At 36.0% G+C, this 17134-nt stretch overlaps 2 protein-coding genes across 9 annotated transcripts in view; one reads left to right on the forward strand and one right to left on the reverse strand.

The window, feature by feature from the left end:
• Nucleotides 1–16189, forward strand: part of LOC124997300 (interferon-induced very large GTPase 1-like) — a 106819-nt gene extending 90630 nt beyond the window's left edge. For 2 of the 5 annotated variants that reach the window (XM_047570903.1, XM_047570904.1), the window contains 12 exons: nt 139–253; nt 3100–3183; nt 3292–3323; nt 3505–3601; nt 4474–4508; nt 7019–7124; nt 7795–7878; nt 7987–8018; nt 8200–8296; nt 9169–9203; nt 9307–9412; nt 9777–16189. In XM_047570903.1, coding sequence (XP_047426859.1) covers nt 139–253; nt 3100–3183; nt 3292–3323; nt 3505–3601; nt 4474–4508; nt 7019–7124; nt 7795–7878; nt 7987–8018; nt 8200–8296; nt 9169–9203; nt 9307–9412; nt 9777–14599 — 5646 coding nt within the window. In that variant the 3' untranslated portion in view covers nt 14600–16189. Of the gene's footprint in view, nt 1–138; nt 254–3099; nt 3184–3291; nt 3324–3504; nt 3602–4473; nt 4509–5512; nt 5597–5703; nt 5736–5916; nt 6014–6880; nt 6916–7018; nt 7125–7794; nt 7879–7986; nt 8019–8199; nt 8297–9168; nt 9204–9306; nt 9413–9776 lie in introns of all 5 variants that reach the window. The other 3 variants (XM_047570902.1, XM_047570907.1, XM_047570906.1) reach the window with 3 other exon arrangements.
• The window catches only part of LOC124997298 (interferon-induced very large GTPase 1-like), a 406468-nt gene that overhangs the window by 213407 nt on the left and 175927 nt on the right, over nt 1–17134 (reverse strand). The gene's annotated exons all lie outside the window — the stretch shown is intronic.

Raw genomic sequence — 17134 nt, forward strand, 5'->3', positions numbered from 1 at the left:
CCAGCTCATCTAGGGTTTATATAAAATTCATTCTCAAATCTGTACAAGTCCAGTAGCCTTTTTTAAACACCTTTGGATTACAATGACCTGGATGACTGAGAAACTTCACAGACGTGTTTATATGGAATTTTTTCTTAGTGTAACATCCTGAATGAACCTGGCAGCACTGAACACTCAGAGAGGACTGACGACAACACTGGAGGAAAGTCTGACATCAGCTCTAATCCATCTAAAACTGGAGGAAAGAAGAAAGGTAAGACAAAGTTTATTTTTTTTTAACATTTCAAAAAAAAAAAACTTTTTAATTTTCTAAAATGTAGAATAAAACGGAAGACATTAAAAAATAACATACTCCAAATTTTTGATAATTAATGAAGGAGAACCCAATAACGTATGCTGGTGCATTTATTTACTCAAGAAATGGATGGATGGATTCTAATTTGGTATTGAAATCAAACTCAAAAAAGTTTTAGTCAGTCTTAGTAAAAAAAGAAAGAGAGAAAATATTACTCTTTTAATAAATTAAATTCATATCATATCAATAAGTATTGGAATTTGGAATCAAGGTTGACAGGTTGTATCAAGTGTTGCAATTCATAAAACAACGGTTAACCTTAACACTGGTTATTGTATAATAACCAGTTTTCTACCAGATTTTTAGCTCTAGCCTAGACATTCCCATTGATGGAGATGCTGCTGTGCTGTTGGGCAGAAACCTTTTATCTCCATATTTCAATTTGTGTTTTTTCATGAATGTATGTCATCACACAAGAGTGTCACACAAAAGCTGATCTACTAGAATTTGCTAAAGTGAAATTAACATACACATGCCCAAAATATGAGCAATGGATGAGGACCACATACGCTCAACTTGACCTTGTCTACCAGACCAGACCATCACTGAGTGTAAACATGACTAAACATCCTTCTAACGTTACATTAGCTATAGAAGTGTGCTGTTCATTCAGACACATGGGAAACAACAACAGGTCTGAAATGTTACATGTTCCTCCATGTTTCAGTCATTCGGACATAGGTCAATATGACAACGTATTATACTTACCTGGCCCAAAATCCCTGCATGTTATAAACATAACAGTAACACACACATAAGCTAATGAATGACGTTAGCACAACCAAGCTAACTTTAGCCTGATGTTAGCAGCCCATTTGGGCCAGGAGTTATGTGAAAAACTTTAAGCTTAATATCAAATTTATCAAAAGCTGATTGTCAGAGTCGAGAAACATCGTATAGCAACAATGAATTAATAAACTCATTTGCATGTCCGTCTGTGTGACTAGTCAGCGATGACTGGAGATTGTGCAAAGATAGGATGTAGCATTACTGACACTTTAGCCTTTGACAAATATGGAAATATCATACATTCTGACGTCTGATAGACCACTTACTAAACGTCAAATCAGGCAGCATAGCCGTTGGGGAGTTTTTGAGTCTTGGTGCAATGGGAGACAGGTGGATCCCCTCTCCTGCACTGTCACTGTCTTGACGTATTCTTTGACTTTCAATGTGTCATCCTGGACTGTGGCCTTGATGCTCACTTGTCCTCAGCCTCCCTCTTTCAGCTTAGTGTACAGTCTCAGGGTGTTGGACTTGTGGTGAAACCCTCCGTGCATGATGAGGAGCTTTCTTGTCTTGATGTCTGTGGCTTCTGTCTCCTGCTTCGACCACCTTATGGTCACAGTGGGGTATCTGATGACTGGTAGTACAGACATGTTGATGGCTCGGATTTTGATCTCACCATTCAGCTGACTTTTCAGGACTTACTCTCTGGAAGTATTTGGTTGTGGTTGACTTCCTTGTGGCCTCCTCATGGTTTCCATTAAATACTTGTAACTAACTTGGATGTCACCTATGTTGTCCTCTGGTAGGTCAACCCCTTCAGTTCTGATGATAACGCTATGTCGTTGCTGTAGATCTTGGTGGTGTGGATATGTTCTTCATTCGTTCTTGGTGTAAAGCTTGATGTCATCCATGTAGAACAGGTGGCTGATTGTTGCCCCACTTTGGAATTGGAAGTATACACTCTATGTGATGATCTGATTGAGGCAGTTCCGGTTTACAGAGAACAGCAATAGTGATAGGGCATCTCCTTGGTATATGCTGCACTTGACGTTTATTTGGGCACTGGTCTTGTGTGATGCCTCTCTTTCCCATATGCGTTTCCAGTATTCTTCCACCTCAGCTCTTGGTGGGTCTGACTGGTTGTTATTGCCACTGAGAGTACACCTTGGCGGTTTAATAGAGATACATTTTTCATGTGTGGTCACTTTATTTGAGAATACATCATCATGACTTAGGACTTTTATTATGTTGTTGGCTAGTTGTTATGTTATTGGACTATTACATTTTAAAAATTTCAAATTTATCACGTTACCACCAATTATTATGTTATTGGTTTCTAAGGCTTTTGCGGTGTTTTATCGTTGATTTAAACATATGATCCACTATATGGACAGTGTGACCTCTCTTCTGGTGAACTTGTGCTTCTTGCTTTATACAGCAATGTGAGGAGATTGTTTTTAGGAGGCTGAACAAGGTAGAAATAAGTTCGATATGAAAAAGACCTGTTTCTAGTTGTTAAATGCTTACTTTATGCAATTATTTGTAAATTATTAACCAGTCAGTTCTCTCTCTCTCTCTCTATTTTTGTACTTCTTTCAGATTTGTGTATTTCTATTTCCAGTTCAAGTAAATCTCACCTCATGTTTGTAGACTTCCTCCTGCTAACCCTCTTTTAAACAAAAACATATCACCCCATTAATACATGTCATTTAAAAATATATATATATTTCCCATGCACAGGCGCATTAAATATAGACATGAAACAAAATGAATCATTTGCATTTTCTGCCAAATTTCCCTAATACAGTCTTCGTGTTTCAAGTGTTTGTGGCGCCCTCTCTGGTCATGCTGAATAAAACAGGATGAACAGAAATCGGCAGCTTTTAAAATAGTTTTTACTTTTTATCTTCTACCTCAAATCTGTTATTATATGAGAAGTGTTAGATGTGATACTTATGAATGGTCTGCATTCGCAGTTTTGAGGTTTATTTGCATTTTTCGTGAATAATTTATAGATGAAAAGCAGATGGAAGTGAGTAATGACAACATAGCAGGAGGAGGAGGAGAGTCAGAAACCAAATGTGAGATTGATAAAAAAGGTAAATTAAAAATGTGAAAATATTTTTTCATGAAGTAAGAATGGTTCTATAAATATCAGTGTTGTAGGCTGATCATAAATTCATCTTTTCTACTGCATGTCTCCACAGACCAGTTGGAGGAGAGTACAGCCGACACCACGGTAAATGTTTTACAACTATGTTAGTCATTATAATCTAATGCATTTACTTTACTTGTGTTTCTTTTCTTCTCTGGCTTGTTACCAGAAAAACACTCAAAACTCACAATTGTCATACCAGTAAGAGAACAAGTCTATTTCTGTGGAATGAATTGTGATAAAAATAAATCACTCTTTTTCTCAGCCTGATCCAATGAATGATGAAGCTCAGCACTCAGAGACGAAGGGCACAACCACAGGAGAGGAAACAAAGTCTGCATCAACTGAAAGCAAAGACAAAAGTAATATTTTAAACAGAAACTCTGATTATAAGACGGACTTTATAGATTGCATTTTAGAATTTAATTTCCTCAATCAATTGTAATGAACTTGATTGTCTAATCTACTGATGTTCTTATATTTGTTTTCAGTGGAGCCTGAGCTCACACTTGTGTTAATTGGTGATACTAATTCCATTGAGATTGGACCAGAAAACATTTAACTTGACCATCACAAGCCGACAAATGTGGAGTATTTTTCCTCCAAACTGTATGACTTGTGTGTAGTCGGCACATCTCCGTCTTTAACAGACTTGGTTTTCCAAACATTGACAGAATCCCGTTAAATCAGGGAAGTCAAGCCTTTGTCCTACTGCTGCCTGGGTCGACCCCGTATTGACGATGTGAAAGTGGAAAGTTTTTCGTTTTTACTTTTTTGTTAATATTTGTCAGTAGTTCGACTTTTTATTTGGTGCACGAAAGCTCTGTTGAGTCTGTTAAAAAAAGGCCGAAGTTACTGAAGTGAAGTGTTCTGGTTAAATTAAAATCCAGCTAATTGAGTGTAAAAGTAATACTTCCATCTCCATCATCGTTTTGGTTCATCATTACATTTGTTTTTTGTGTTTGTTTTAATACTGGGATACACAGTATTCAGTCATATTCTGCTGTGTCAGGTACAAACTGCTCAACTTTTTAATTCAATAATTTTGAGAAGTTGAAAATTTACTTTGATCTGGGTCATTAAAGGGTAAATAAGGGGTCCTGAACCAGTGTTATGCATTTGTTAGCTCACCCATCTGCATGTGTAAATATATATATGTGCGTGTCTGTATAATATGTTATAAAAATAGACTGATGCTGACTTCATGCTATCTGCTTATTTTTAAATTATCCAGCAGTTGGAGAGGTGAAACATTCAGTTGAAATCAAGGTAAAGTATTCAAAGCTAGAAATACAGGAATGGTGCTCAAGTACAGTTTTTTCTTGTTTTAGTCATCGTTAATAAAACTGGCCCAAAATGATCTTTTTCTTAGGGTAATGTACTGACTGAACAAGGTGGAGCTGAACACTCAGAGAAGACTGATGACAACATAAGAAGTGAGGCTGAAATCAAGGTTTCATCTGAAACTGAGAAAAAAAGGTAACATTTTAATCAGTGATTTTACAATAACGTTTAACCTAATCAAATAAATGAGAATACAACTGAGAATACAACTATAAGAATACAACTAATTATGACAGAGTAATTCCAATAATAGACAAAGATAGAAGTGCACATTTTCATTAGTTTTTATCCATTTGAACTATTTCTACTTCATGGTACTGAAGATACCAAAAAAATATAAAATTGTTTTTAAAAGGAGACTGTTTGTAGTAGGCTGGACAAGGTAGAAATGAGTTTGATATGAAAAAGACATGTTCTAGCTGTTAAACACTTCCTTTATGCAATTATTTGTAAATTATTAACCAGTCAGTTCTCTCTCTCTATATATATATATATTTGTACTTCTTTCAGGTTTGTGTATTTCTATTTCCAGGTCAAGTAAATCTCATCTCATGTTTATAGACTTCCTCCTGCTAACCCTCTTTTAAACAAAAACATATCACCACATTAATACATGTCATTTAAAAATATATATATATTTCCCATGCACAGGCGCATTAAATATAGACATGAAACAAAATGAATCATTTGCATTTTCTGCCAAACTTCCCCTAATACACTCTTCATGTTTCAAGTGTTTGTGGCGCCCTCTCTGGTCATGCTGAATAAAACAGGATAGAAACAGAAATCGGCAGCTTTTGAAACAGTTTTTACTTTTTATCTTCTACTTAAAATCTATTATTATATGAGAAGTGTTAGATGTGATACTTATGAATGGTCTGCATTTGCAGTTTTGAGGTTTATTTGCATTTTTCGTGAATAATTTATAGATGAAAAGCAGATGGAAGCGAGTAATGACAACATAGCAGGAGGAGGAGGAGAGTCAGAAACCAAATGTGAGACTGATAAAAAAGGTAAAATAAAATGTGAAAATATTTTTTCATGAAGTAAGAATGGTTCTATAAATATCAGTGTTGTAGGCTGATCATAAATTCATCTTTTCTGCTGCATGTCTCCACAGACCCGTTGGAGGAGAGTACAGCCGACACCACGGTAAATGTTTTACAACTATGTTAGTCATTATAATCTAATGCATTTACTTTACTTGTGTTTCTTTTCTTCTCTGGCTTGTTACCAGAAAAACACCCAAAACTTACAATTGTCATACCAGTAAGAGAACAAGTCTATTTCTGTGGAATGAATTGTGATAAAAATAAATCACTCTTTTTCTCAGCCTAATCCAATGAATGATGAAGCTCAGCACTCAGAGACGAAGGACACAACCACAGGAGAGGAAACAAAGTCTGCATCAACTGAAAGCAAAGACAAAAGTAATATTTTAAACAGAAGCTCTGATTATAAGACGGACTTTATAGATTGAATTTTAGAATTTAATTTCCTAAATCAATTGTAATGAACTTGATTGTCTAATCTACTGATGTTCTTATATTTGTTTTCAGTGGAGCCTGAGCTCACACTTGTGTTAATTGGTGATACTAATTCCATTGAGATTGGACCAGAAAACATTTAACTTGACCATGACAAGCCGACAAATGTGGAGCATTTTTCCTCCAAACTGTATGATTTGTGTGGTCGGCACATCTCCGTCTTTAACAGACTTGGTTTTCCAAACATTGACAGAATCCCGTTAAATCAGGGAAGTCAAGCCTTTGTCCTACTGCTGCCTGGGTCGACCCCGTATTGACGATGTGAAAGGGAAAGTTTTTCATTTTTACTTTTTTGTTAATATTTCTCAGTAGTTCGACTTTTTATTTGGTGCATGAAAGCTCTGTTGAGTCTGTTAAAAAAGGCTGAAGTTATTGAAGTGAAGTGTTCTGGTTAAATTAAAATCCAGCTAATTGAGTGTAAAAGTAAATACTTCCATCTCCAGCATCGTTTTGGTTTATCATTACATTTGTTTTTTGTGTTTGTTTTAATACTGGGATACACAGTATTCAGTCATATTCTGCTGTCTCAGGTACAAACTGCTTAACTTTTTAATTCAGTAATTTTGAGAAGTTGAAAATTTACTTTGATCTGGGCCATTAAGGGGTGAATAAGGGTTCCTGAACCAGTGTTATGCATTTGTTAGCTCACCCATCTGCATGTGTAAATATATATGTGCGTGTCTGTATAATATGTTATAAACATAGACTGATGCTGACTTCATGCTATCTGCTTATTTTTAAATTATCCAGCAGTTGGAGAGGTGAAACATTCAGTTGAAATCAAGGTAAAGTATTCAAAGGTAGAAATACAGGAATGGTGCTCAAGTACAGTTTTTTCTTGTTTTAGTCATTGTTAATAAAACTGGCCCAAAATGATCTTTTTCTTAGGGTAATGTACTGAGTGAACCTGGTGGAGCTGAACACTCAGAGAAGACTGATGGCAACATAAGAAGTGAGGCTGAAAAGAAGGGTTCATCTGAAACTGAGGAAGAAGGTAACATTTTAATGAATGATTTTACAATAACTTATAACCTAATCAAATGAATAAATAAATAAAAGAATACAACTAATTATGACGGAGTAATTCCAATAATAGACAAAGATAGAGGTGTACATGTTCAATACTTTTTTATCAATTTGAACTATTTCTACTTCATGGTCTCTAGTTGTTAAACGCTTCCTTTATGCAATTATTTGTAAATTATTAACCAGTCAGTCTCTCTCTCTCTCTATTTTTGTACTTTTTTTGGATTTGTATATTTCTATTTTCAGTTCAAGTAAATCTCATCTCATGTTTGTAGACTTCCTCCTGCTAACCCTCTTTTACACAAAAACATATCACCCCATTAATACATGTCATTTAAAAATATATATATTTCCCATGCACAGGCGCATTAAATATAGACATGAAACAAAATGAATCATTTGCATTTTCTGCCAAATTTCCCTAATACAGTCTTCGTGTTTCAAGTGTTTGTGGCGCCCTCTCTGGTCATGCTGAATAAAACAGGATGAACAGAAATCGGCAGCTTTTAAAATAGTTTTTACTTTTTATCTTCTACCTCAAATCTGTTATTATATGAGAAGTGTTAGATGTGATACTTATGAATGGTCTGCATTCGCAGTTTTGAGGTTTATTTGCATTTTTCGTGAATAATTTATAGATGAAAAGCAGATGGAAGTGAGTAATGACAACATAGCAGGAGGAGGAGGAGAGTCAGAAACCAAATGTGAGATTGATAAAAAAGGTAAATTAAAAATGTGAAAATATTTTTTCATGAAGTAAGAATGGTTCTATAAATATCAGTGTTGTAGGCTGATCATAAATTCATCTTTTCTACTGCATGTCTCCACAGACCAGTTGGAGGAGAGTACAGCCGACACCACGGTAAATGTTTTACAACTATGTTAGTCATTATAATCTAATGCATTTACTTTACTTGTGTTTCTTTTCTTCTCTGGCTTGTTACCAGAAAAACACTCAAAACTCACAATTGTCATACCAGTAAGAGAACAAGTCTATTTCTGTGGAATGAATTGTGATAAAAATAAATCACTCTTTTTCTCAGCCTGATCCAATGAATGATGAAGCTCAGCACTCAGAGACGAAGGGCACAACCACAGGAGAGGAAACAAAGTCTGCATCAACTGAAAGCAAAGACAAAAGTAATATTTTAAACAGAAACTCTGATTATAAGACGGACTTTATAGATTGCATTTTAGAATTTAATTTCCTCAATCAATTGTAATGAACTTGATTGTCTAATCTACTGATGTTCTTATATTTGTTTTCAGTGGAGCCTGAGCTCACACTTGTGTTAATTGGTGATACTAATTCCATTGAGATTGGACCAGAAAACATTTAACTTGACCATCACAAGCCGACAAATGTGGAGTATTTTTCCTCCAAACTGTATGACTTGTGTGTAGTCGGCACATCTCCGTCTTTAACAGACTTGGTTTTCCAAACATTGACAGAATCCCGTTAAATCAGGGAAGTCAAGCCTTTGTCCTACTGCTGCCTGGGTCGACCCCGTATTGACGATGTGAAAGTGGAAAGTTTTTCGTTTTTACTTTTTTGTTAATATTTGTCAGTAGTTCGACTTTTTATTTGGTGCACGAAAGCTCTGTTGAGTCTGTTAAAAAAGGCCGAAGTTACTGAAGTGAAGTGTTCTGGTTAAATTAAAATCCAGCTAATTGAGTGTAAAAGTAAATACTTCCATCTCCATCATCGTTTTGGTTCATCATTACATTTGTTTTTTGTGTTTGTTTTAATACTGGGATACACAGTATTCAGTCATATTCTGCTGTGTCAGGTACAAACTGCTCAACTTTTTAATTCAATAATTTTGAGAAGTTGAAAATTTACTTTGATCTGGGTCATTAAAGGGTGAATAAGGGGTCCTGAACCAGTGTTATGCATTTGTTAGCTCACCCATCTGCATGTGTAAATATATATATGTGCGTGTCTGTATAATATGTTATAAAAATAGACTGATGCTGACTTCATGCTATCTGCTTATTTTTAAATTATCCAGCAGTTGGAGAGGTGAAACATTCAGTTGAAATCAAGGTAAAGTATTCAAAGCTAGAAATACAGGAATGGTGCTCAAGTACAGTTTTTTCTTGTTTTAGTCATCGTTAATAAAACTGGCCCAAAATGATCTTTTTCTTAGGGTAATGTACTGACTGAACAAGGTGGAGCTGAACACTCAGAGAAGACTGATGACAACATAAGAAGTGAGGCTGAAATCAAGGTTTCATCTGAAACTGAGAAAAAAGGTAACATTTTAATCAGTGATTTTACAATAACGTTTAACCTAATCAAATAAGAATACAACTGAGAATACAAATAATTATGACAGAGTAATTCCAATAATAGACAAAGACAGAAGTGCACATGTTCATTAGTTTTTATCCATTTGAACTATTTCTACTTCATGGTACTGAAGATATCAAAAAATATAAAATTGTTTTATTAAAATGTTTTAACAAACTAAGCCTGTCAACACATAGTGATCACTTGATTTTAGCTCTAAGATATATATATATATGTGTGTGTGTGTCATCATTTTGATGACTGTTACTTAACATATTTTCTATACCTTTCCTTGTGGTAATCTGGTAAATTGTTGTTGTTCTGCAGAAAAGAACAATAGAATGAAACATGAAATGGAAACACTGTTCAGAAGACTTGACCTTCAAGATCAACAAAAGTTGTCACCTGAAGACCTTCTTCAAATAGGTCCAACTGTCAAACAGAGCCAGGACATATCTGAGAAAGATCTAGCTAATATGTTTCTTCAGAGGTTAATGATGTTGGACTATAAAGCCAGATACATTCCTGTGAGACAGTCTGTTCTTGTACTTGAATCAGATGACAATGACTTAGATGCTCTTTATAACACAACTGTAGATGTTGATCAATCAAAACAAACCAACGTGCATCCAATGGATGTTCAAATGGCAGTATTTCACTGTTCAGACAGCTTCCTTAAGCAGAACATGATTACAAAGTTATCACAGTGTCAGTACGCCTTGCCTTTCCTTGTCCCTAACCCAGACACCGCAACAATTGAATGTCCTCTGTGGACATTTAGGCAAATAATAAAGACATGGAAGACAACTCAAGTCAAAGACGATTCAAAACTTGTCACCATGAAGAGTATGCCCATCTGCAACGCTGAGACACACATGGTGTCATTTTTCCGCCTGGGTTCAGTATCTGAGTCGAAATCACAGCTCATGAACTCTTTGATCAACGACCGTCACAACACCTTCTTCCACAGAAACTGTCCAGGCAGCACCAAATCTCGTCATCTGATGGACGGTGTGGTAGAGATTGCCTGGTACTGCCCTGCTGGAAAACCCAATGATTCCTTCACTGACTGCATTGCCTTCTGTAATCTTCATGGTGATGCTCTGATGATTGAAAAACAAACTAAAATACTGACTGAAATGTCTTCGGTCAATGTAGTTCTTGTACCAACTCTGGAAAAAAGTCACAGAAGTCAAGCAACAGTCATCTCAGATCTTTACAAGTCTGAGAAGCCTCTCATTATTCTTACTGCTGCTGATGATTGTGATGCAGTTCAGATGAAACCAGGAAAGTACAAAATGGGTCTGAAAGACAGAAGCCAGTCAGATGTTTCTGAAAGCCTGAAGGGAATTATTGGAAAGATTTTGTCTGGATCACAAACCTCCTTCCAGCTCAAATCTATGGCTAATGTCTCTGGAATCAGAGTGGATGAAGATGACCCAGTGTGTAAAAAAGGGAAAAAGGCAGCAACAGAAATATTTAATTTGATTCAAGGAATGAACATTTCAAGGATCAAAGATACATTTCTCCCCTGCCAAGGCCAGCTGTGGCACCAGTGGTCGAGAATAAAAAAAGAACTGTATCATCTCAAAGGAAATGTAGAGAGGGAAAAAAGTCAGAAAAATCAGCAGCTGATGAAAGTCCGAAAAGATCAATGCTCTGCTTCCTGTAGTGAACTGATGAAGTCATTCACTGAAACCCTCATTTCTTTGTTGTCCCAGGAGAAAGAGTACTTCCTGAAATGGATGCAGATCTTAATAGATGCCCTCTGCACAGATGACCTGTCTTCAATTCTCCAAAGCTATGATGAAAAATGGTCTGAGGTCTTGGTTCTGAAGAAGAAACACCCCAAATCTCAACTGTTAGAAAGTAAACAAGATGAGCTTGAAAAAATATCAAAAAAACTGCAGTCAGCAACTTTTGGTTTGGAGCATATCTTTAGAGAAATGGGACAGATCTATGAAGCTCATCAAGCTCTGAAGAAACAACCAAACAGTGGGCAGACCAACTGGTCCAAATACCCTACACTGGCTGCAGATCTGATGATATCAGGACGCCCTATGGAGCTGATGGATGGAGATGCAGGTCATGTGCCTTTGACATGGATCTCTAGTGTTTTAGAAGAAGTCATCAAGAAACTGGGCGACCAGAGAGTTTTTGTGCTTTCGGTTCTGGGCGTACAAAGCAGTGGAAAATCAACAATGCTGAATGCCATGTTTGGATTGCAGTTTGCAGTTAGTGCTGGTAGGTGCACCAAGGGTGCTTTCATGCAACTGGTCAAAGTGTCAGAGGACATACAGAAAGATTGCAAGTTTGACTATGTTCTCGTAGTGGACACTGAAGGACTACGTGCTCTTGAATTGGCAGGTAACTCCACTCTTCACCACGACAACGCACTGGCCACATTTGTTGTTGGCCTGGGAAACATGACACTGATCAATATCTTTGGTGAGAATGTAGCTGAGATGCAAGATGTCCTGCAGATTGTTGTCCAGGCTTTCATGAGGATGAAGAAAGTTAAGCTTTCTCCAAGTTGTGTGTTTGTTCATCAGAATGTTACAGACATTGGAGCTACAGAGAAAAACATGGATGGAAAGAGACGCCTGCAAGAAAAACTGGACCAGATGGCTCAGCAAGCTGCCAAAGAGGAGGTGTGTGATGCTGAGTGCTTCAGTGACATCATTGCATTTGATGTGCAACAAGATGTGAAATACTTTGCCCAGCTATGGGAAGGAAGTCCACCGATGGCTCCCCCAAATCCTGGTTACAGTGAGAGTGTCCAAGAACTGAAGAGGATGATCCTCACTAAGGCTTCACAGTCTGCTGGAATCACTCTCTCACATTTTAAAAGCAAAATTCAAGACCTGTGGAATGCCCTGATGAACGAACAGTTTGTTTTCAGCTTCAAAAACACACTTGAAATTGCAGCATACAGAAAGCTTGAGGTCCAATATGGGAACTGGACTTGGGACCTTAGGAGCAGCATGCTGACCATTGAAAACCAACTTTACACCAGGATTGAAAATGGAAAACTTGAAAAGGTTGACCGTACTTACCTTCTGAAAGAAATGAGCAAAACATATGAAAAAATCAAGAAAGACATGAGTTCACACTTTGAGGACAACAGAGACAAAGACATGTTGGTTCAGTGGCAAGGCCGATTTGAAATCAAAATGAAGGAGTTTCATGAGGAACAGTTGAAAGAAGTGAAAAGGAAACTGGATGAAGTTATCCAGCAAAAGAAAGCTTGTAAAAAGCTTGATGATAAGAAGCCAGAGTTTGAGAACAAACTGCTACAAAAGAGCAAAGAGCTCGCTCAGCAGTTAAAAGACAAGGCAAAGGATGAAGAGGAGCTTCAAAAGCAGTTCAACTCTGTTTGGACTGACTGGGTCAGTGAATTAACTGAAGATATAAAACCCATTAAGGACATAAACTTGGAAGACGACAAAATATTCATCCTTCAAGAGCTGGGGATTGAGTGGTCTCTCATAGAGGAATCCAACACCAGTGGAAGATACAAAAATGTATCAAAAGTTGGGAATTACTGTTCTTATATAACCTACAAGAAGTACAAGGAACACTGTAACGAAATCCAACAATCTGAGGGAGTTGAGAAAGAAACCAAAACAAACACAACCAGAAAAGGAAACAATTTATTTTCAGCAGCATTAAAAGCTGGTTTAGACTTGGCTCAACATTTTTTTGGATTTGGCTCAAAAAAAGAACAAAATGCTGGACAAAGTAAATTGAAAGGTGCTTTTCCTCATGAAGAACAGGAATTGATCAGAACCTTCATCAACAACACTTACCAACAGTCCTGCGACGCAATTAAGACCAAGCCTGTAGCAACAAAAGGCTACAGCCCAACTTACCTACAAGAAGTGGCCAAAAATGTTAAAGAAAAACTGACAGAATTTGAATCAGAGAAGAAATATTCATTCAAGAAGGAGTTTACAGTTGACATCTTGTTGTATGTTTTTGAAATGTTGGGGAGATGGCTTTTAGATTCTCACCAAACATTTAAAAAGAACAATTACGCCCTCACTTACCTGAACAACAATAAACCACAATATTACAATGTTTTCAGAAGCTTCTGCAAAGGAAACTCATCTGCTGTTGTGTTTGGAGAAATGATCTGTGACAAACTGAAGGTTTCCACTGTTGAGGCTGTTTGTAACAAGACCGCCATTGCTCTCGCTGGAGAGATGAAGTGCAGTTTCCCAGCATTCAATGGGAACAGGTTGGACTTGGAGAAACATGTGCTGAAATCACTTGCAGAGAAAGAAAAGTTTGATGATTTCATCAACTACATCCGACATCCAAGGAGGCAAGTAGAGGCTTTTATAAAAGAAGAAGTCAAGAAATACATCTTCAGAGAACACAGTGGTAAAGCTCAGAATATACTGAAGAAAAACGTTCATGACATCAGTCAGCTTGTGAGAAAAGCTTTATTTGAAGCAACAACAAAAGTCAAAACCCAGGGAGGAGGCACAGAGATGTGGGTGAAGGAATTTTCCTCTTACCTCAAGGATGAGCTGCCACTTGATACCATTTGTTGTCAAAACTTCAGTGACATAAACAACTTTGACTTTCTTAAAGAAGAGATAGAGAAAGGTCTGGTTAACATCATTGAGGAGATGAACCACCTCTCCCTGGATAAGATGAAGGAATTCAGGCTGAGACCTGATCAAATCCTCATTGATCAGCTGTGTAAGTGCTGCTGGGTGAAGTGTCCATTCTGTGCAGCTGTTTGCACCAACACCCTGGAAGACCACAGTCCTGAGGACCACAGTGTCCCTTTTCACCGATCATCTGCAGTCAATGGTGTACACTACAGACACACAGACATAATGGATGTTGATTTCTGCACAACAAATGTTGCAAGTGATATGAGATTTTACCCCAATGAAACTGAAAACACCATTCCTTACAAACAGTATAGAACTGCTGGACCAAGGTTTGCTAACTGGAGAATCACCCCTGATGAGTCAAAGTTGAAATACTGGACATGGTTTGTGTGTCGATTTCAAAAAGACCTGGAAGACTACTATAAGTTAAAATTCAAGGACATAGGTGAAATTCCCAGCGAGTGGAGAACACACACAAAAGAAGAGGCAATTCAGAGTCTGGATGAAATGTTCAAACTGTGAGTGAAACTACACAATTACAACTCTACTGAAAGTCCTAACAATTGTTTTCCCGTGATTTTTCACAAAGTAAAATCTTCTAAAATGACGTGCAAATAAAATGTCCTAAATGTGGACAGTCAACAAATCATCAAATACTGTAGGTGATTAGATTAGGCTCCAGAAACCTGTTTGCCTCAGTGAAAAGAAAACTGATCAGGAGAGTAACACACAAATATACGATGCCAACATCAGACCACTGTGTCAAAGTTGTTCAGCTACAATTTATGGAAATAAAACAATATGTTTTTCAGTAAAGTTGTTAAATGTTAAATGTGTTATTATATTTGATTAAATCTAAATATTTGGATTTAGTAGTTTTTTTTTTGTTTTTTTTTTTTGTCTAGACATCATTGTCAAAATTGAAATTTGATTGAATGAAAATTACATTTATTTTTCAGTTTCAGTTTTGTTAAGTAGTTCGAAATCAAATCAACCTAAAATTCTTTCTTTCTTTTAAATTTTTATGTTTGTTTTAAACATTGTTTTTTCATGTATTTGTTAACCGTTTTATTAACCTCGTTTTACACATTTTGGTTTTTATATGTAATAATCTTGCAAACAATCTATAATCTAAATGCAAACAATGAAAGTTACACAATATCTGTAGAAAACATAATCCAACACAAATCACTTGTAATTTTGACCTTTCGTGCTCCAATAATAAAACAATATAACTAGTTCATATCTTCTAAAACACCAGGTTTGTTTGTGTTCCTGACAAATTCTCAGGGTTAAAGACGATTCAGCAACTTTAAACATTTGACTTCTTTTTTTCTGAGTATTCTATTATACACCACAGTGTCTTTATGCCATTTACAGCTTTTAACATTTAAGAGATGTTTAATAGTTTCAGGAATATTTTAACTGTGTTATATTAACGTTTTAGTTTTTCTTGTTCTTTATTATAATCTTGCTTAGTTTGGAATGAATTTAAATTAAAATGTATAAAAACTTTAATAATATAGTGAATCATTCATTAAGGCCACTAACACAAATAATGTTATGAGTGAAAAAAAAGATCCTTTGGATTTATTTCATTTTAATGTGTACATTAATCGTATTGTGTTCAACTGACATAAGTTTCTCTTTCCTCCCTCACTAAATTATTGCTTGTCCAACCAAAGTATTTCAATTACATTAAAATTGTTTGAAAGATGTCAAACATGTTGATTCAACACATTTTTTAAGTTACTGTTAACACCAATTTATTATGTGAGGTTAAAGTGCTTTCATCACCTCCAGGGTACCTGATCTTCAACCATTACTCCAAATTGATTTCTTAATGGCAGTTGTTGGAGGCAATTTTTTGTGTTTAATTATTTTATAATTTAGATGATTTCCTGTATTCGATATGGGACGTCTAAGTTATGGTTTGGGGTATGAGAGTGATCATTTGATTTATCTATGTTTATGTGTTTAGCTGTTCTGATTTAATTCAGATTTGTAGCAGCTGTGGAAGGAGGAAGAGGCGTGTTCAGTGTTTTGTTTATGTTTAGTTTAAAAGCATTTTTGTTGTTCGTTTTGATTTTAAATAAACAGAAAAAGAGAAAACGAGTGACTCAAGCTTTATTTTTGGATAATTCAAACGTGTGAGTCATACAACCCTGTAACCAGGCACAATGGTTTATTGATAGAAAAAAGGACAAGACAGTTATTATTCAATGATATTATGTTACTCTAACTGAAAAAAAAAGATCCTTTGGATTTACTTCATTTTAATGTGTTCATACGTCTCACACAATCATATTGTGTTCAGCTAACATCATTTTCTCTTTTCCTCCTCAATTATTATTTATCAAACCAAAATATTTCAGTTACATTAAGACTGTTTAAAAGAATCCTGTTGATTCAACATGATTCTTATGTTACTGTAACACCAATTTATTGTGTGAGGTTAAAGTGGTTTCATCACTTCCAGGGTACCTGATTTTCACCTGTTACTCCAAAATGATTTATTAATATTATTCAGAGGTATCATGTTACTTGAACAAAAAAGGCAAAGAGTCAGAGTTCAGTACCAACTTGTTCTTAGTAAACTTAATAAAACACACATTTGACAAAATGGACTCAGTGAGTATATATTATACTGTGAGTATAATCCAATCCATAGTATTGATAGTGATAATTGATAAATTGTCTAAAGCTTCTTGATTTGTCTCTCAAATCGCACCAGATTGCTCCTTTTAAATTTATGATGCTCAAACAAATTCTGCAGGGGAAAATCCCCTGTACCCCCTATATTTTTTTTATTATACATTTTGTTTTTGTAGAAAATATTCAGTTTCTACATTTCACAGAACCATTCGCATGACATGAAAAAAAGAAACTTATGTGCATAAAGTACCAGATCCAGATAAGACCTCCTCCTCACAGATGTAGATGCAGATGTAGTTTATGGAGCTCCACAGGTCAGATATTCAGCACTGCAGACCAGAGACCCTCACAAGAAGATGGAGGGGAGAGAGTGAGACACAGTGGTTAGTAAATTATAAGAGA

The sequence above is a fragment of the Mugil cephalus genome, chromosome 20 (assembly GCF_022458985.1).
Source record: "Mugil cephalus isolate CIBA_MC_2020 chromosome 20, CIBA_Mcephalus_1.1, whole genome shotgun sequence".
Classification (NCBI taxonomy): domain Eukaryota; kingdom Metazoa; phylum Chordata; class Actinopteri; order Mugiliformes; family Mugilidae; genus Mugil; species Mugil cephalus.